A 20,178-nucleotide genomic window follows, 5' to 3' on the forward strand; every position below is an offset into this window, starting at 1 on the left:
TCAGAACTGTGATGTAAAATGTCACCGCCCGAAGCAAGAGTCTTATCCTGCCTGTGTTACACGAGCTGTCACAAGACCAGCAAAAACCCTTTTAATTATTAAACAACTCTCTCTACTCATAATAAAATGTATTGCTTGCCTAGTCCCACAGCTTGTTTCTGTGTTAATCTTCGTTCTTATTACAAGCTCAATTCATTTGTTCTGATACCTAATGGGCAACAGACAAATAGCTGGACCAGCTTTAATTTCCTGCACGTGATGATGCTCTATCTATCCGTGCCCACTACACGGTCCTGGCAGAGTACTGAACAGAGATGAGGTGCATATATTCCACAAAGGCAGAGGGATGCAGTCAGAGGTGCAGGATGGATGCACTGTCATCTTTTACATTATTCATAGGCCACACTCATGTTCCCTCGAGGTTTTTTCCACGCTATGAGCTGCCGGGTACGTGTATACGAGAGGCGTGGGGGTCCGGTAGGGTCAGCTCCATTTCCCTGTTTCCTCCCCATCAACCGTTTCTTGAAAATGATAGCTCTGCCAGATACTTATTTTAAGTGTTGCACCTTCTACACAATGGAAAACAGTGAGAAAAACACACATCGACTTTGACTTTGTTGAATAATGCGTTGTTGTTGTTTGGGAATGATGGGACTTGACAGTTTGAATTCCTCACCAGACGCTCATGTCCCTTCTCTCTGTGTCTCTGCAGTGGACTCATGGAGCAAACAGACAGTGACGGACATCACAGAGAAACACAGCCGCCACGCACAACCCGGAAAAGTCTCCGCTCTGGACAAGACCTGTTTTTATCGTTCCCCTCAGGAGCCGGACTCTGTGGAGGACTCGTCACCACAGGCTCTCAGCCTCAAAGTAGGAGCCACTTCTCTGCACGATTTTCAAAACAATTGCTAGTCTTTCAATAAATATAGGGAACACAAACCTGACTCTGAGCTTGAGGGTTGTTGTTTTACCTATAGCAGTTTGACAAAGCACAAGTTTTCACCTGCTTGACATCTTACGGAGCTTCTAGGCTCCTCTCAAGGTCCTTATCCATGGATGGAGTCTCAGTTGACATGGAGAAGGCTCAGATGGTTGGTTTGCCTGCATGGAAATTGGATCACAAGCATGATCACTAGGATCGACGCTCAGGTGACACAATATTAACTGAACCATTAGCACGACTCCATTCGCTGCTGAAGGCTGGTGGATGGTGTACTTAATGCTTTTACTTTAAAACACTTTTTCAGTTTTGTATTATTTATTTGTGTTCTGCACACAACCCTGAAATAGAAAAAAGACAGAAGGAAGAAGGCCTCATTTATTTTATCTTCCGCAACGGAGGTAATGTTTCAATTGCTGTTAGTCTGGATGGTAGGAGGTCTATGCAAAAACCACTGAACCGATTTTATTGAAACTTTGGGAAGGATGGGACATGGGCAGAGGAAGAGCCCATGTAATGTTTTGTGAAAGAATCCAGAATGTATTTTGAATTTTCTTTAACATTGCGTTTATTCACAACTAATTTGAATATGATCAGGCATATTTGAGGGCCTTGGCAGAGGAAGGTTTCCTGTCAAGTGCCATTCGTAACAAGCCAGGAGGTTATGTTTTCATTTTTGTTTGGCTGCACAGGGTCTTCCAAAAACTACCATGAAACTTAGAAGTGGTAAGAGTCAGGGAGGAACAAATCAAATGTTGGTGCTGATGCAGATCAACTCATGTATAAAGGGCTAATATCTACTTACAGGTTAAATATTGCTGTCGTTCCAGATAATGATTCATATTTTGTGAATTGAAATATGTATTTTTATTATGAGGGGGGTTATCTTTATTCAGTGTATGTAAGGTAACAAACATTTTTTTCTGATATTTCAGAGAATGTTATGTTTTTTTCCTGTGTCTAATCTGAGCCATAATCAGAAAAACACTGTGCACATTGTATATGCATCAGATATCAATTTGTAATATGGTGATGAAGTGGCCAATCACCTTTGGCCGAGGTAGCTGCTCTCTTGAGTCCTTGTAGTTCTTTATGACAAACATTTGTGTAGCAATCACACAGTCAATGCAAATCTCGGGTTATTGATTTCAAGGTTTCTGCTTGTTCTGTTGCTTTTGATGAAGGTTAAGAAACATCAAATCATCAGTGGAGCCAATGGGGATGCAAAGACAAGTATTGGTTCTACACAGCAAAGGAAATGTTGTTTTTTTCAAATATATTATACAAAGTATAGTCGACAATGTTTACGATCATATGTAGAAAAGTTGTGTATTTGCCATATTGAACCTTTTAAACCTCAGTGATGATGTGTTAGAAGGTTTACAACACGTTCTTAATGTGTTTACTGTTGGAATAAACATTATCACAGCGGCAGTGGGTGATTTTTCTGGGAGGGATTTTATTTGTGACACAGCCTCTGCCAAATCGAGGGGAATTTGTCCAAAAAATATATTATTCCCTTTTTTATTCCATTCTTTCTTCCTCTTCTGATTGATTCCAGTCTCCCTCTGTTTTTTGGTTAATTTAACAAGTTGTGAGGGGCAATGATCCGGTGAGTTTTTTTAGGCTTTCTAAAAGGATTCAGATTCCCCCTGTGAGTAAAGCTCTCTTACCTTTATCCCCACAAAGGATGAGCATAGTATTACCATGTTGCCTACACCTCCGAGCTATTACAAGGCTGCGAGGAGGATTCTCCAAGGTTAAAGAATAGATTAAGGATATTTTCAGAACAGATTCTAACCCGGTGAAGATTTTCTTTTTTTCTCCTTCTTCAGGATTAGTCTCTGTGAGTTACAGTGTATTCTTCTCCCCAACAAGGAGCTTACTGTATTTATCCCTCTGCCCCTCACCCCAGGAGGCTCTGCAGCTCTTCAGGCCAGACTTCATCAGCCGATCTCAGGGTCGGGTGAGGAGGCTGGAGCAGAGGTCCAGGAGGAGGCGGGCGCTGCAGGACTCCAATCCAGACCTGGTGCAGGACCTCGGGGAGGATGGAGGCCGGCAGAAGAAGAACTGCACCACCCCAGATCCACTTAGCAGTGAGTTCAGCCGTAGAGAAGCATAAGTGAGCCGTTAAAGGAGCAGGCACCCTTTAATCAAGAGGTTTCGGGTCTGTTGTCGAAACGCAACTGAAACAACAGCAGCACGACAACGGCTTGAAATGAAACTGCTGCAAGTTGTGGAAGTGAATATGAAAGATCAGACCTAAAGACGACAGCATGCAGGATCGTCTCCTAATCCAGATCAGATCAGATCCTTAATCAGGTTCCTCATCGGTTTTAATGTCACATCTGTGGAATCAACACATTATTCGAATAGATAAATCGTTGTGAAAACTCACTCTGTACATCTAGTTTACTAGTGAATTTGTGTTATTTCCACATATATATACATACATATATATATTTATTTATATATATATATATATATATATATATATATATATATAAGTTTACGTCACTCCTTGGTTGGGCCAACTTATAAAATAGTAGAAATAAAACAGTATTTTAAAAAAATGTCTAATGTCAGAAATATATGAAAAACATGTAGAAAAAATAAAAGTTACCTACATAGCTGATACCAGCCATCCTCTTGGATAGGAGATACAAAGAGCCACTGAGGTAGAACTGAGCCCCATATATATATATATATATGTGGAAATGGTTGTACTTGTGTTATGATCTTGAGGCTGCGTCTCAAACTATTCATTCTAACCTCAGCGACCTCAGAAGGTCTGTAAGGGAGGAAGGTGACTTTAGATATCGTTCCCTTTATAGTGTGGTGGGTGTTTATCCAACTTTGCTCTCTGCTGGCCATTATCTAGTATTGCAGATTAGTTGGTTGTATTTTTCTTTTATGTTCAGAATCCAGGGGACCTACAGCCTCTATTAATGATCTTTAAAAATGTTTACTTATATATTTCATCCATGCAAAGTCAGAAGATGCCACATTATGCAAAATGCTTTTACAAATCAGTGTTAAAATGTTTATCCAGCAAGAAACAAACAAGCCTGTAATTCTAGTGCTGTTACAATATATGTCGTAAGTCATTCATTGAAAATAACAACATTTATGTAATAATAGCATGTATATACATCTGTCCTTCTGAATTTCCGTTATCTTAGTATTTTTTAATTTTGCAGTAATGTACTTTGATACTCATTGATTGATGATAAGTTTTGTTTATCTTCTCATTATTGAAGCTTTCAGACTCTTAAACTCTCAGCTTCTTTGACTTAAATCTTACTTTCTCTGCCGATGCGCTAAATAAAATTATTCCTTTATAGGGAATCAGGAAATGATAGATCAGCACATATATATACCATCATTTTTGTTTTACACATTCATTGCACACATTCGTAGATATCAGTTCCCTAAATATAACGGATTTTTCAAGATACATGAATTATTCCAAGGTAAATCTGTCAAAATATCTTCCCTGACCCACACCACAGCCTTCCAGTAGTTTTGGCACAATCCTGCCTAAAGACAAACTGCCAACACAAAAACAGACAGGGAGGAAAACATGACCTCCTTGGTGGAGGTAAAGAACAGAGGCATAAAAGTGACCAGAGCACGGCAAATACACTTTGGAAGGTCGTGGAGAAGTTGTGGAGTTAGGAACCTTGACAAGTTCACACAGGTCATGTGTCTGAAGTCTAATGAGGAACAAAGAGTCTCCGGGTTGTTGACCTGAGGAGCAGAAGCAGTCACACAACTCACTGCTGTCACTGAGAGACCGAATAGTCACAACCATCAGGACTGGATATGAGCGTGTGTGTCCGTGTGTGTGAATACTCAGGTGTGGATGTGTATCTGTGAAAAGGAGAGATGACACATCGCCCAGCGTTCATTTACATATTCAGATTAATTTACATATTAATTCTAATTTGTTATTCCAACGTGTGTGTGTGTCCCCCTGTGTGTTTGTGTGTGTGTGTGTGTGTGTGTCCTAGATAACCTTTTCAGGCCCAGAGAGAGGTCTATATCGGGCAGAGAGATGCAGCTGAGGTCCAGACGGTGAGTTCTCCAGACCGAGATCAGATCACTCTGTCTCTCCTCGCTCTTTGTTGTTTGTCTCTATTTAGCACGATCAATCAAGCTTGTTTGTCACATCTGCCGAGCATGAAGCTATGTGCACAAACACCAAAAAACCAACATGCACACAGCCGCGTACTGTATGGACACAATACAAGTTTGATCCCTGCAAGTCCTGCGGAGAGATATGAGCCACCCTCTGTGTACCTTATCTCTCTCGCTCTCTTTTCTTCTTCTTCTTTTCCCTCGCTTATCTGGAAAGGCACACCTGATCAGACGATGGCTGCCCATTGTCATTTTTTTCTCTTTTTTTCAAAAGCGACACTATCTGACTCGGAGGATCTCTTGACAAATTGGCTGCGGTCGGCAGGACTGAAAAAGGAGTCTGTGTGAGACTTGTTTATCAGTGGATCCAGGTCTTTGCCGGCTGTGGTCTCACCAGATAATGCCTTGTCTCTCGTGTGCCAATCGGTTGGCCTAGCTGCAGCCACCCTCACACTTCCCAGACCTTATTCCCCTGACCTGTGTGAATTTGCCTTTTATTTCTGTGTCTGTAGGATTTACAACAAGCTGCCAGAGGTGACACAGAAAAAGGAGGAGGAGAAGAGGAGGGCCATATCACAAACCAACAGGTTGCGAGCAGAGGTTTTCAAAAAGGTAGAAATTTGACTTTAACAAAAGTTGGTTCAAAACATTGATTATTGTCCATGAAAACTGTCAAAAGCCGATTCAGCAGAATGTAAAAGACAAACAACCTCGCACTAAAAGAAAAGAAAATTCCTGCACACAACTTCCTGTTGTTTTACCACCAGGGATTCATTTTCAAATCTGGATAGTTGCAACAAATAGTGTTAATGAGAACAGTATTGGAGATAAAGACATTCGTGACTGTGGATTCGTCACAGTCATTTGCCAACCAGGATTTTAATTTCTTCTCACAAACAGCAGGACTATATACTTTTAACTAACCTAGTTTGAACACAGTCGTCTTATGGCCTGATTGTGTTTGAGCATAAACGATTATTATGACAACGGCCACTCATTAAATCTGTGGTTATGTATTTTCAACATGATTCCATTAAGTTTATAGACAAACATAAAACACGCAAATGTAGAAAAACAATAGAATGTAAGACTGGAAAAGAAAACAACAACAGAATCATTCAAATAGGAAACCCAAAATTCAGAGTTAAAATAAAACATATTGAGTCAGAAAAAAAAAAATAACATCAGATTGTATTTAGTTGGACCAAAAACCTATCCACATAAAAAAATAAATAATGTTTCTTCATAATAACAAAATTATACTGCATATTTTTTATAATTTTGACGTTACTGATCTTCTCCTATACTTGTGTAGGGATGTGTTTAAATTATATCAGCTGATGGACCATCATAGAAACAAACCCGCTTTGCCTGTGGATAAAATGAAACCTGGTTTGATCATCGTCCAGCAGAGGTCACTGTTTGACTGTCAAAGCTGCCTCCTCAGTCATTTATAACTCTGGACTGTGGCCCAGTTAAATGTCTGATCTCTTTCCTGAAATCAGTTATTTTTCAGGTGACACTAAAGAAGCATCTTATGATTCATACCTGAACTAATCATTTACTGCATCACATCTAAGCTCATCTCACTCTTGATGCCTCAGTGTAATTTTGGCTCTCACAGTAATTACTTAATAATTTGCTTATTTTAGGCGCCACCGCCGCAGGCAAATTAATGATATATTTGGGATGGGCGGTGTCAGACACATCCTGTCAGCCTCACTCCCCCATTGTAACCTAAACACTACAATTAATTCTCTGTCAGGTGAGATGTAACAAATGTGAAGACATGTTTCCAATCTCTCAAAGGTAATTACACCAAAATAGAACCTTCAGGTTGTGTGTGTGTGTGTGTGTGTGTGTGTTTGTGTGTGTCACCAGAAGGTTTTTCAGGGTAATCTAAAGACGACTGGCCCTGCTAGTGTTTAGATGAACTGAGACATCAAGATAAATTCATCTTCTCTTCCTCCAACTATCTTAATTTACAAGGAAACACTGACTCTACAGTAAATTAACTTTGCTTTCTTTACTGACCGGAACCGTGAAGCCTAACGTTTATGTCGGTTATAGAGAAAATATTTTATTTCTTGGATAAACGGAGCAGGCAGGATGGTTAAGAAGCCAGTGTGACCTTGACACCTCTCAAATGAAGCTATTACCCAGGCTCAGCCGCAGTGAGATTGGGAGGGGAAAGGGGAGGGGGGGGGGGGGGGGGGCTGCTCCCTGATAAACACCGACTTGTGAGGGCTTTAGAGCTCTCATTTTACAGAAAGTCTCTGACACACAGAAAAGATTCATATAGGGTCTGATAGGGAGGGGGTGGCGGTTTTTGAACGCTGGCTGAACTGAGACTCCAGCTGTTGGGCGGTACTGTAAGAGGAGGCTGATTGCATGGCAGGGTGTTTGGTCAGATAGGGAGTCAGAATTATTCCCCCCTCTAACTGGGCTTTGCCACCTCTGTTGCGAGGCTGATGAAAGTGAAAGCCAATTTAGCAGCTGCCGTCGCTCCCGTGTGGTGCAGAGCTGCTCTTAAGATGGAGCGATGGGAGGTCTGAGTGCAGATGGATCTGTTTTTGTTCAGTTTTCCTTGGGAGCAAGTTATCGACATCATTGTTTTTCTTGTTTTGCAGAGACTTCTGGAGCAAGTCCTGCAAAGATAAATGAGGCAAATGGAGATAATTCACTACATCTCCTCCCTCTTTCCTCCATGTTCAGTACAGTATAGGAGACTTTGAATGTTGTTATTGTAATAGTCAATGCACATAAATGCTTGTATATTTATATCAATTGTAATAACACTTTTTATCTGCTAAATTACCTCTTTCATCTTTGCTGCCTGGTCGCTTCACATTGCAATAGATGAAAAAAGTTATTAAAACTGAAATGAGATTTTACTGACAAACAACAAAGCATCATAGCAGTGATAAAACTTTCTGATTAGTCTTTATACATACTGAGTTGCAACTAGAGGCTATAATAAATAAGTGTTGGTTTAGGAATAATCCCTAAAGCATTAGTGAATGATTTATGAACATAAAGTTTCAATTTATTGGCCATTTATAATGAGTCAAATGAAAAAGCCCAGTTTTTTAAGAACCTGTATATAAGTGTACATTGTTTGATTTGATGTGAGACAAAGACACAGATGGATTTGTCTGATTATTCCACTGTGGCAGATTTTTACAAAATAAAAAAAAATTCAACCAAAAAGTATGATGTGAAATGATTCTGTAGATAAAACGTGCTATGATCTTTAAGGTGCATGTTATTAAGGTAATTGAATTGTATTCACTGACAAAGCCCGGCGCCCTCACCTACCAACGACACAGTGGTAATTAAAGAACGTGAAGGGTCTTGAAATATTAATGCACTCTAATCTGTCTTCCCTGCTCAAATTAATACACACGGAGATTAAATGCAGAGCAGATTCATCATTTAATTCTACTCATTTCTTTCCTAATGATTTGATTCCTTATCTATAGTATAATTCTCCTCCAATGCATCTCAAGTATCTGGAGATGAAATAGAAGAATTCCAATGACGTTGGGTGTTGACGCGCTGTCATATTCCAGGAAATTGAATCTCTGCTTTTGTGCAGAGCACCTTGACACTGTCATTGGTGCAGAGGCTGTATAAAGGAGAGAGAGACGCGAGGGGAGAGCAATTTTTTCATCGCCCGGCCTCACATCTGCCTCGAGGCCTCTGGAACCTCCCATCCGGAACAGTGGAATTCCAAGCTAATCGAACTCAGGAGACACGCAGCGCCTGTGAAAGGGGCCTTTGTCACAGCGCTCCAAACTGGAGATGACATTGTAATAAGAGAGGAGACTTGTGAGCACAGCTTGGGACCACAGTCCACATATAGAGCGTGCAAAAGGTGACTGACATCTTAAGCGGAGTATGCTGGGAGGAGGAGGAGGATGAGGAGGAGAAGGGAGCAGGGGAAGGGCACGTGCCGCAGGTCTCAGACAGTCTCGCTGAATAAACACAGTCTGTTGTGGCAGACTTTTAGTGATGGATCAATCTGGAGTAAAATACTGAGTGTTTAAAACCTCTAAATCCGGGCTCTTATTCTATTCCAGACTGAAAGAGAGTGACCTGACATCTTCCTCTACGATCAGTTATGGTTCAAAGCAACCAAACGCACTGTAACAACTACAGACTGTATATGAAGATGGACGTCACGGCTCCATACTCCTCTCACTATACAGAAATGACAGCAAAATATCCAGGATGTAAAGGTCACCATCTGAGAAGCGATCGAGGAACGGAGCCACGATTGCAAAGTCCTTTCGCTACACCTGCTCGACCAATCACGAGTCAGTCTCAGCTGTCAATCATGACATGTCACCCCATTTTTACAGCATCAACTAACTGATTCAAACCAAATTTACATCAGTGTGATAAGAACTATGTAAAATGACAGAAGACATCTTAGAGATTTAACTTGGTCCATGTCACATCCACTAACATGGAGGAGGTGGATTCATGACCTATACTGCAGCAAACCACCAGGTGGCGAGCAAGATGCTTTGGCTTCACTTCGGGTGAGCAATCATGTCGTCCATCTATATGTAAACACTGACATCTATGTGAACAGCGAGGCCATTCTAAAGGGGGATCCACAAGGGAGAGTCGTCCCCCCCCCCCCCACACACCCCCGCCAAATAGCTTCCAGATGATGAGCGCAGTCTGACAGGCAGTCGTACAAAAGGAGAGCGAGTCCTGTCAATCAGCCTCTCTCTCTCTGATAGGCATGGTGTGTGTCACATCGCTATCTCTTCATAATGTGTGCTGCCTGCTGTGAAGCCCCTCGGCCGGTTCCCTGACGGCCACGACTGACTCAGACGACCTGAGGGTTGAGGCTGATACGTCTGCGTCAGAGAGGAGAACAGGAGCTGAGCTCAGGGTCTCACTGTACCGAGTCCAAGCAGAGCCGCCGGTTGTAAATGTTTAATCATTAAGTCTTTACCCTGGCACTCGTTCTATCTGAACATCTCGTCTCATGGCAACAGGAGATAAAAGCCAGAGACGGAACATAAAATAGTTTTGAGGGTGTAATATTTTAATGAAACTCTTCAGACAGAAAATGAAAATAGTCAGGTGGGCGACACTATGACACTGTGGGATTTTAAGGAAGTTACTCTATCGTAGTCAGCTCAGTTTGTAGCCTCAGTGGAGATGTGGAGTGAACTGACACCTGCACAGACGTCTGTGAGTCTTTTGCCTGCAGCGAACACACACTGAGAAAGATTACGACTAAACCAGACCAGGTATCCTGGGTGGCGACTCAGAGAGAAAAAGAGGAGACCATGACGATGAACCATGATGCACAATTCTGATTGTTGAATATAGATTTAAATATACAGTATTGATGTTGAAATTGGGTAATGAAGAGCTTCTATTTAACCTCAACATGACTCACACCAAAGTTTTGTTTAATATTGTAAAAAAATTCATTTTAGATAAAATAACCTTTTACAGGAGTTTCATTATACACATCTAATCTTAGAGTCTCAATCCCAAACAATACCATAGTCCAAATTAAACACATTCAGGGCCCTGACCTTTTCAGAGCTTTGCTTTCATCTAGTGTGGATGTTTTTCCGAAGTTTCATCCACCACAGTTCAGGAGGAGGGGGTTAGAGGAAGAGTCAATCGTCTTAATCCACTGTGGATCAACCAGATCAGTTGAGACTGAGGCAGTGAGACAACCGGGGCAGGAACAAGATGAGATACATCAAAGTACTTATTTACTGTTAGATACATTCAACAGGTTATTTTACTATTGACATAATTCTAACCTTCATTAATACGCCTCCATCCTCTGTGGTTGGAAAAGAGATGGGTTGTTATGGTTTACCCTCAGTTTAATTCAAATGCTAAAATCAATGTCTCTTGGTCATTAAAGGCATCATATTGCTAAAAATATTCTACCAAATGGAGATGAAAGTACAAATATTCACCTGTATGATCCCTTTCAAAGGTCAAAACAGGTTTTATGGCTACAGCTTTGAGTGGATCCCATTCATTCTGGACAGACTCATGAGCGCCCCCTATATAACCTGGAAGTTTTGAAAGTGAGGTGCAATTCAAGGTGAAGGAGCGTTTAATTTCCTGTAGGTTAGCCTTTTTATGAATTATCTATAAATTCTATTCTCGTAGGTATGCATGTTTGTGTGTTGTATCTATATACGTATATGGATTTGTGTATACCTTATTTTTTATGTTTTACCTGTCATGTGTAACTGTGTGATCTTTAAACATCATAAAAGCTTCCTGGCTTGTATTTAAAGTTGTACACTTATTTATTATAGATTAATCTAAAAGACAACAGAAGTACATGAACGGATCCGGCTCTAGGACCCAGCGTGGTGTGGAGCGCACATGGCACAGTGTGTCTGCTCTGGTACGAGTCCTCTTCCTCTCCTCCTCCTCCTCCTCCTCCTCCCTGTCTGCTCCACCGCTCCTTCACGCTCACACCATCACATGAGCGACACCTCCGCACACCGACACCCATCCGACACATGCGTTTGTCCGCGGCTCCCCTGCGGCCGGCCCCGGTCACGCGTCCCCCGGCGTGGTGGTGGAAAAACTTTCTGACATCTTCGTCCTCGGAGTGACAGCGCGTCGCATCCCTCCGGAGTCCTGCGGAGGAGCCTGGTTTTCAGGGGGTTGTTGAGTACCTCCCCGTGTGTGTGTCCACCACCGTGAAGTTGTCCCGGTCTCCATCCCGTGAGAAGAGTCCGGTCCCAGGGGGCTTTAAGCATCGCGGTCTCACCCCAACCGAGCTCCATCATGAGAGGCTGGGGGCGGCGGAGGAACTTTGCCTTTGTGGTCCTCGCCCTCCGCCTCTGGTGCCTGTCCATGGCCACGGGGACTGCTGACAGCTCACAGGAAGGTGAGTGAAGCGCAACACAACTGTATGATTATCTACTGTCACTGATTCGTTGCATGTGATGCTGCAGACGTGGAGCCAGCATTGGGTCAATGGAACCTGGTGTTTTAAAGGGTTAGAGATGACTTTGTATTTTATGCCTTTTTGTTTTGGTTCAATTACTGGAAGAAAGTAAAGATCAGTCGATAATCGATAAATATCACGATTATTATTTATCGTCGATCAATCATCAACGCTTGAGCAACATATCGATATATTTTGAACATTTCTTGTATAGCTGTTGATGAAAATTATGTTGCGATACATTATTTACATGGTTTTATCGCTGAGCCCTAAATAGGGTTACCTTGTATTTAGAGATATTTCAGTGAGACACTAATCTCACTCGTTTTCATAGATTTACTTGATGCAAAAGATTATGCACCATTTTTGACATTGCCCTCAGAAGCGGATCTAGAGAAACGTTCATGGACTTCATAGAGGGTCATCTATGCTCAGGGTTAGTTACTTATACAGAAACCAACAGAGCCTTCTAAGTCTGTACTCTGATTTCGTTTTATTCGTATTTTTGCACCTTCTCAGAAAGATTATGGCTATTAACGAAACAGACAATGGAGCAGTACCACTGGAAACCATGAGGGGGCAGTGTAGCCAATAGTTCAAGTGAGACGATTGTTTAAAAAATGGCATAACTTTCTGAGGAGAGACTTTGCGAGTTGGTAGGAAACTACAGGCAGTTAAAAGATGTTACTTTGTCGTCTGGCACAGGGACAAACAGCCATTGTTGACATCGCGAGGGCCACCTATTGTTTTCACAAACTTTCACATCTGTGCTGCCCTCTAGTGGCTGTATTGTGTAACAAATGCTAACATAAAACACAAATGTAAACGTGAAAGTATGTGGGCAGTGACGATCACATTGTTTGACACTGACATTTCTCTCTGCGTATGTTAATGCAGCAGAAATGAGCCATAAATTCGCTAAAATATGTATATGCTGATTGAATCACTAATAATAGGTTCTCAATATTTGCTTGGAAAAATAAATAAACGTAAATTTATCGTAAATATTGGTCATCGATTTTTGCACTGCATCACACTTATAAACTTTATATATTATAGAATGATTTGCATTAGATCCCACATATCTAGACGGTGTCCACCTATCAATCAAGGTGTCCAGTGTTTGTCCATTTATGTGGATCAAACAACCAAAGTCCTTTTTTCTAAGCTTCCATTTGAAAATATGACTGAAGTACATAATATCAGGTTCTGAGCTTTGAATGTGACTTTTTGTTCGGGGCCTGCAACAGCTGCTTTTAGTGCTTTTTAAACTGGGTGCTTTTGTATGGAGCACTCACATGATTGATCTGAAATTTGGACATTTGTCTGCAGAACGAGCAGTTTCAGAGATGTCGGTAGCTGCAGGCAATTTTGAGTTTAGCCAGGTGCAGTTTGGCCCTAACACAATCAAATATGAGTCACTATTAAACAGCAATATCTACTAGAACATCCTAGCGGCTATTCATCTGCGGCTGGACTGTATTTGTACTGGGGGACGCTGGGAACCCGACCCACGGATTTAACCCGAACAAAAGTCGTCAGCCGTCATTGTTTGTGGTTCGAAATGGGAGAGGCTGCAGAGTAAGCTGCCAGGGCCGGAGGGAGCTGCCGCTGGCTGCAGAGGCTGTGGTGGCTGCTGGGTGAAATCGGACTGTGAGCAACCCTGTGTCCTCTCACAGTTCCCGGCATCACACTGTAACCAGGCTCGTCATTTTCCTGTTATATGGGGGTCTATCTTACTTCTCATCTAGTGAGGAAGGTGGAGAGATTTTCATCACAGTTGTTAAGGAAGTATATCACGTCAGTCTTTCACCATGTGGTCAGGCAACTGCTGTTAAATTAACTTTACGTCACAGGAGCAGCTCCTGCTGGTAGGACATGAAGGAACCTGTGGGAGTATTATCTCTTTCTGCATTCACTAGCAATCGGACATCAGATTTCCCCACTAGCCACGACAAAACTGGGATGGCAAGGGAAATGTGTTTTCACCCCAAGCCACCCCCAAAAGATCTGCCTGTGATTTCTCTTGTCTGACACATTGTCCTTCTGTGCATTTCAAACTTGACAGAGGGGAAGAAGAGTTGCTTGTTTTTTTTGTACATCCATCTGTCTGCTCTTAACAGAACAATAAAAGGAAGTCAGGCTGCTGTTGGGATGGACAGATATGTTTAACAAGGAGGAGGATACAGCTTTATCTTTAGATTGTTAACGTAAACCGGATGTTATTTTTGTTCAGTTACTAAATTTAATCTGCAGAATAAGCCACTGATAACAGAGTATTGTGTGTTGGAGACACAACATGTGCCAGGATACAAATGTTTGTATTTATTTGTGTCATTGTGTGTCTGTATATGTAGTAGCAAGAGAAAGAGGCAATGATGAGGAAGGAAAACAAAAATCTGTCTTTACAGATCCACCAAAATTGCCAAGTTGTAGATCCAGCAAGCTATAAGTATCAAATATATTAAAAATCTTCTTTTAATCTCATAAAAACATCGCCACAGTTAGAGGGCACCAGGAGTGCACCACACGAGAAGAAGAAAAATGTCACATTAAGTTAGAAAAAGTTGTTAACATCATGACTGGAAATGAATTGTATCTTTTTCTTAAAGGTGCACTTAACGTTTATTGTTTCAGATTTGGATCTAACAAACATGTCGACCTGAGGGTGCATCGTAAATAGTTTTACACAAATTATAGCAAAGCTTCCTTGAAACACTCCATGACAGGTAGAAAGATGCAGTTCGGGAGATGTTTACCACTCACATCATCTCAGTGAGGGGTCATTAAAGCTCTCACTCAGAGCCTTCGCTGATATATGAACGCAGGGAGTATAAATAGTTTTATGGGGTAGTGTGAATATTGAAATAGGGCAGTATGTACCAGCTCTTTGATGTCAGCAGGATATTGACTTCAGCCTCTCTCTGAAATGTTTGTCATAGCCTCCATCCACCTTGGTTTGAGAACGCACTACAGCATCTCCCAGAGTTCTCCTAACATGTTGTTTGTATCTGTTTATGTATAAATAGATATAGAAATAAAAGGAAAACTTCTTTTACTTCCAAAATTCTGTTGTTATTTTTTAATGAGCTGTAGATAAAAAGAAAAACCTTGTCCCAGCGAAGCATATTGACTTTTTTGTAGTTGAGCTTAATTTATACCTAGCATGGTGGGTTTGTATAACATGTCATTCAAAGACAAGCGTAATGAAGCCAAGCAGTACGGCCAAAAATAAAAAAACACTATATGCACATACAGTACCTTTAATTGATTACATTACCAGAGATCCTAACTTGAATGTGTCCTCACCAGAAAAATAACAGTGTCAGTCATGTCAGAAAACGTCCGTAAGCATCGCATGTTTACATTTAAGTAATAGATTCCTGTGGCGGCTGTAGGAATTATGCCTCTTGTTCAAGGGGTGGCACTGTGGAAAGTATTGTGACACTACATAGGGCTGGTTAGAAAAGTCTGGATGCTGATTGGGTTAATAAATCGCTCTATTTTTCACATTTACTAATGACAGTTTATGATTTATCTTAACCATGACAGATCACTCACCATTTTTAACCAATGAGTTGTTATAAACCCAAATCATGATCTTTGCATTATCCCAGTCAAACTGTTTTTGTGGCAGAACCTAACCAAACCCCAACCACAACCTAACAAGATATCAAAACATTGATTTGTTACAGTTTTGGAAGGAACTGTTAAAAGGCTTCATCCTGCAGTCAGGGGCATCAGATCAGAAAACATGCCCTGAAATATTAAAGGGTCTGTTGCCTATTTTTAAAGTAATAAATAAATAGGTTGAAATATAGCAGAAAGATGGATTAACAGATAGGACAGAATACCATGTAACAGGCAGCCCAGGGTATATGCTGGGTGCAAAGCCAAGTATAGCTTGGATGAATAGTGGCCTAAATCCGGTACAACTGGTCGCCTGACTTTAGCCAGATTTGTGGGGAAAGCAGTGCCAGAATCAGCCGTACTTGGGCCACTGCCTTGATCTGATGGCTGCCCAAAGTTAGCATGAGTGCTGCTAACTGAAACTCCTTCTCAGCGCGAATCTGCCCAAGTTTGCACACTCAGAAACTCCAAATCTAGCAGCCATCTATGGACAAGAGCCAACTGACTTTCAGTGCTCTGATTCCACCAGACTTTTGAGTGTGCCAGCACTCAGTTGCAATTGGGTACCTGGATAAAATTCTAAAACTGGGTTGTGTTAGCAGTTTCTGAAGTAAGTGATGTGGCGGATTAAAGGAACTTCGTCTGGAAGGATTTTAAAAGTATCACAATGAGTATATCCTGGTCCTGAAGCCAGTAATTCTGCACTACTCATTATATCTTCAAGAATTCAGTTGGGTTGGTTTCAGATGAAAATGAAATTGTTCTCATAGACTTTACAACATTGTGACATCCATCTGTGCCTTATGATCATTTACTCCTTATCATATTGTCTTACCCTTGGTAAATGTTGTTTAGTCCCTGATAAATGCTATTCAGAAAATACCAAAAGAATCCATCCAGTTTTCTAAAGGTTGAGCTTATTGAGTGATTCCTGAAAAAGAAACAAAATTCTTGTTCAATGTAAAAATGTTTGTGCACTATCAATTTGTATAAATATAATTGATCAAGTTAAAGAACAGTAGTTAGTAGTTAGATTGGCATATTTATGTTTCCAAAAATGAAATTTATGACTAGACTTGTGGTAATCGTACATTATCTTTATGATCATCGTTGGTCAGAGCGATTGCCCGAAAGCTCAATGTCAAGATGACATATTCCTCGTTGTCTTTTATTATGTATTCACTTATTTAATTTGCCCCAATAAAGTTTCACAACTTTAAACGCATCTTCTTCCTTTTCATTTTTGTGGCTGTGAATAAAACTTCAGGCCTTAATTCAAAATTAATGGACAGTCAAGAAGAGATGGTGAGAGAACGCCGCCAGCCATAAACAGCTGTTTCCACACGACTCCCCAGAAAGAGTTAGACGGACGAAAATTTGACTCAGCATGTAGTCTAACCCCCCCCCCCCCATCGCATCATCTATTGGCAGTTAATCAGGGTGACATAGGATTATCCGACTATAGAGAACATCGGCCAAGACTGGACTATTGAGTGCATCCGGCCAATCAACTGTGAAATCTCAACTGAAGAGTTATCAACCTTCAGGACTCAATTGTTTTCTGAAATATTACAGTAAAAATGAGAGACGTCCTATAAGAACAACAATCGCATGACCATTAATGTACCCTGGGCATACATGTGTAAACAGGAAGAAGACTGACTGCAGAAAGAGCTAACATTTATTTTGCTGGATCGACAATGGGTTGGAGCTGTCACTGAAGGCTTTCCACTCACCAATGGTAGAAGAGTCATCGTTGATAAGACCAAATCAGGATGCGAGTGCCGGTGACTGCTTCTCTGGCTGTTTCTGCCCATGCAGACTAAAATGCAAACAATCAAGAGATGGCCTGCAGTATTTAAAAAGTTCTCAGTTTTAGGAGCTTAAAAACTGCCATAAATGTAGCTGAGATGCTGCATTTAAGTTTAAAATGCATCAGTGTGATTGTAGCCTTTGTCTCTCTTCTGCATATCAAATGTTTTTCTGGGAATCTGATCTTTATTTTTTCAGGGCAGAGGAAACTCAATAAATAATTACAGACAGAGGCAAACGACCTGGATTCGATTTGAGGATATCATCTGGTCAGACCGCAGTATCAGACAGAATTAATTAGAAAGATTAGAACGTCTCGGTGTTGTCTAAACAAACTGGCGGAGAGGAGAATAAAACCTGCCCCGGGTGCCCTGAAACACAAAGAAATGCACACACATACACTTGTGTGGGTCTCGGAGGAGCATCACCCACCTCTCAGCAAAGTTTTCTAGGATGTAAGTCATACTCTTCCTCCTGTCTGTTGCATCGCTGAGTAAAACAACTCCTCTCTCCCAAAAAAAAGCCATTTAGAAAAGAACCTCACTCTGGTCTGTCTTTCAAACCCCCCCCCCCCCCCCCCCCCCCCGGGGTGACTGTCGCTTTGACATTTTGAGGACAGACTTGCATAGATTTGTTTGCAACGAGGGAACAACAGACACGGTTAGAAACGTCTCACCCTGTTAAGCACCACTGGTCATTATAGCTTCAGTGTGATTTAGCCTCCTCTTGCTCACAACGTGCCCCTCTGCCCGAGGATGTCAGGATCGCGGATATAATAGATAAGCCGATGTTATGAGATGGCATGAGAGGTCCACACTGCTGTGTGATAATCTGAGAACCTGTCACATGGAATACCGCTGGTATTCCAGATAATCATGAGTGAGACAAGGAAAGACACTGTAGCTTCTTTCAGACATGTGCTGAAGCTCTGGCATGTTCCTGAAGTTCACGTTTCGAACACACAACAAGACTGAAGAAATTAAAAACACTATCTAACAATAAGAAAACACTGTCTCTGGTTGTATAAGAGGAACCACACATGTAAAAGACACAAATGAAGATTTCACCAAGGAAAGACGATCAGATTTTTTTTCGAAAAAGGCCGATTCATCAATCATGTGCTGCCTCCTTCAGGCTCTAGACAGACGCCACCCCTCGCCTAAATGCTCTGGACATTGTCCTGTTGTGAGCGAGTGTGACCTGGATAATGTCCGGCTGCGTTCTTTAAATGCTTAAAGGCATACTCCGGAAAATGTCAGAAAATGGGTTTTGTGATGGATGTATTGTAAAACTGTGAGAAAAGAGATCTTGATGTCTGACCACTCGCATTCAGACAGTGGTCAGTCATTGGTGCAATAGGTGGTTGCTCCCCCCCCCCCCAATCTGCATCATCCTTCATGGAACAAAGAGAAACAGAGACAGGTGCGAAGGCAGTCACCCACCGCTCATCCATTTACCACCAGTGATTGAATGTGTCATACTTCCTGTGAAGCGCAGACATTTTTGGGGGACAGACAATTTTTCTCTGAGATGAAGGGAAAAAATATTGCCCAAGAAAGGAATAATGAATAGATGTAGAGTAGGAAGGGAACAGGGAGTCTCTGCTGTCACATCTTATCTGCGAACAGCAAGCTGTTGATATTTATGCTACAGTGCAGGATGCAGGCAGATATTTGATTTGCGAGGGGTCCACACAGCTTTCACATTTAAAATGAATGAGAGCCTTCAGGTGTTGCAGAATAAACTGGGCATATTTTGGCTTCCAGAGGAGAGAAGAGATTCTGGAGAAAGCTGATTGCTCGTTGTTGTTTTTTGACAGAGCCCCATTCTTTAAGAATTGTTAGGATTCACTTAGATTCGAGTGAGGAGAGAACAAGAAAGTGGAGGGATGCAACAACATGATTTGGGTTTGACACACACAGCTGCACAGCAGGCTGAAGCACCGGGTCGTCCTACCTCGATGATTTCACAACAGAAAGGTCGTCACACCTCTGTGTCGGAGTATTTACTGCGAGACATTGTTGACTGCAGTCCAGGCGTGCTCTTAATCCGTCAGCCTTTATGGTTTATGGGAGCTTTTGATTGAGGGAATAGAAGCTGTTTTCAGAGAATATTATATCAAGTGAGCACCTTTTGTGAAGGAAGACCCGTGAGGCAGAGGTTGCTTGTGCTGTACCTGCAGCAATTTGGGACCTCTTGATCTTTAAATGTGTGTGTGGGGGTGTGTGTAAAGCTGCTTTCGGAAATGCACTGGACTCTGCAGTTCCTTTGTATTTTCTATGGAGGAAGCTCCGCAGTTTCTGCCAACTTTCTCAGCCTGGCCTCATAGTATAGACCCCGTCGAATTCAGGAGAATTTGATGTGTGATCCAAGCAGGGGGTCCTCGCTGGATTCACATTCTGGAGAGCGAGTGAATGTCTGTACAAAACTTTCTGGTAACACAACCAGTACTTGTTGGGTCAGGACAGACTGACATTGCCGTCCACAGTACTCTGCTATTAGCTTGGTTATAAATCCATATTCGTTGAACCCTGTGTCTCTAACTATCGGCCGTTAGGTGACCAAGCATGTGTGATAAATTCCTGTAAATCCCCAAATCCTACAAGACCAAATCCCCATAGCTCTGAAACATAATGCCCAAATCTGCACCGGACAAGATGGGAATTGGCTTTTCCACTGTTGCTCCCACAGG

The 20,178-nt window shown here is 41.7% G+C and overlaps 1 protein-coding gene across 1 annotated transcript in view; it reads left to right on the plus strand.

Annotated features, from left to right (window-relative positions):
- Positions 1-11,586: 11,586 nt before the first annotated feature.
- The window catches only part of adam12b (ADAM metallopeptidase domain 12b), an 87,431-nt gene continuing 78,839 nt past the window's right edge, over positions 11,587-20,178 (plus strand). Inside the window, exon 1 of the mRNA XM_053437023.1 lies at positions 11,587-11,984. Coding sequence (XP_053292998.1) covers positions 11,882-11,984 — 103 coding nt within the window. The 5' untranslated portion in view covers positions 11,587-11,881. The remainder of the gene's footprint in view (positions 11,985-20,178) is intronic.

Source organism: Pleuronectes platessa, chromosome 12 (genome assembly GCF_947347685.1).
Source record: "Pleuronectes platessa chromosome 12, fPlePla1.1, whole genome shotgun sequence".
NCBI lineage: Eukaryota > Metazoa > Chordata > Actinopteri > Pleuronectiformes > Pleuronectidae > Pleuronectes > Pleuronectes platessa.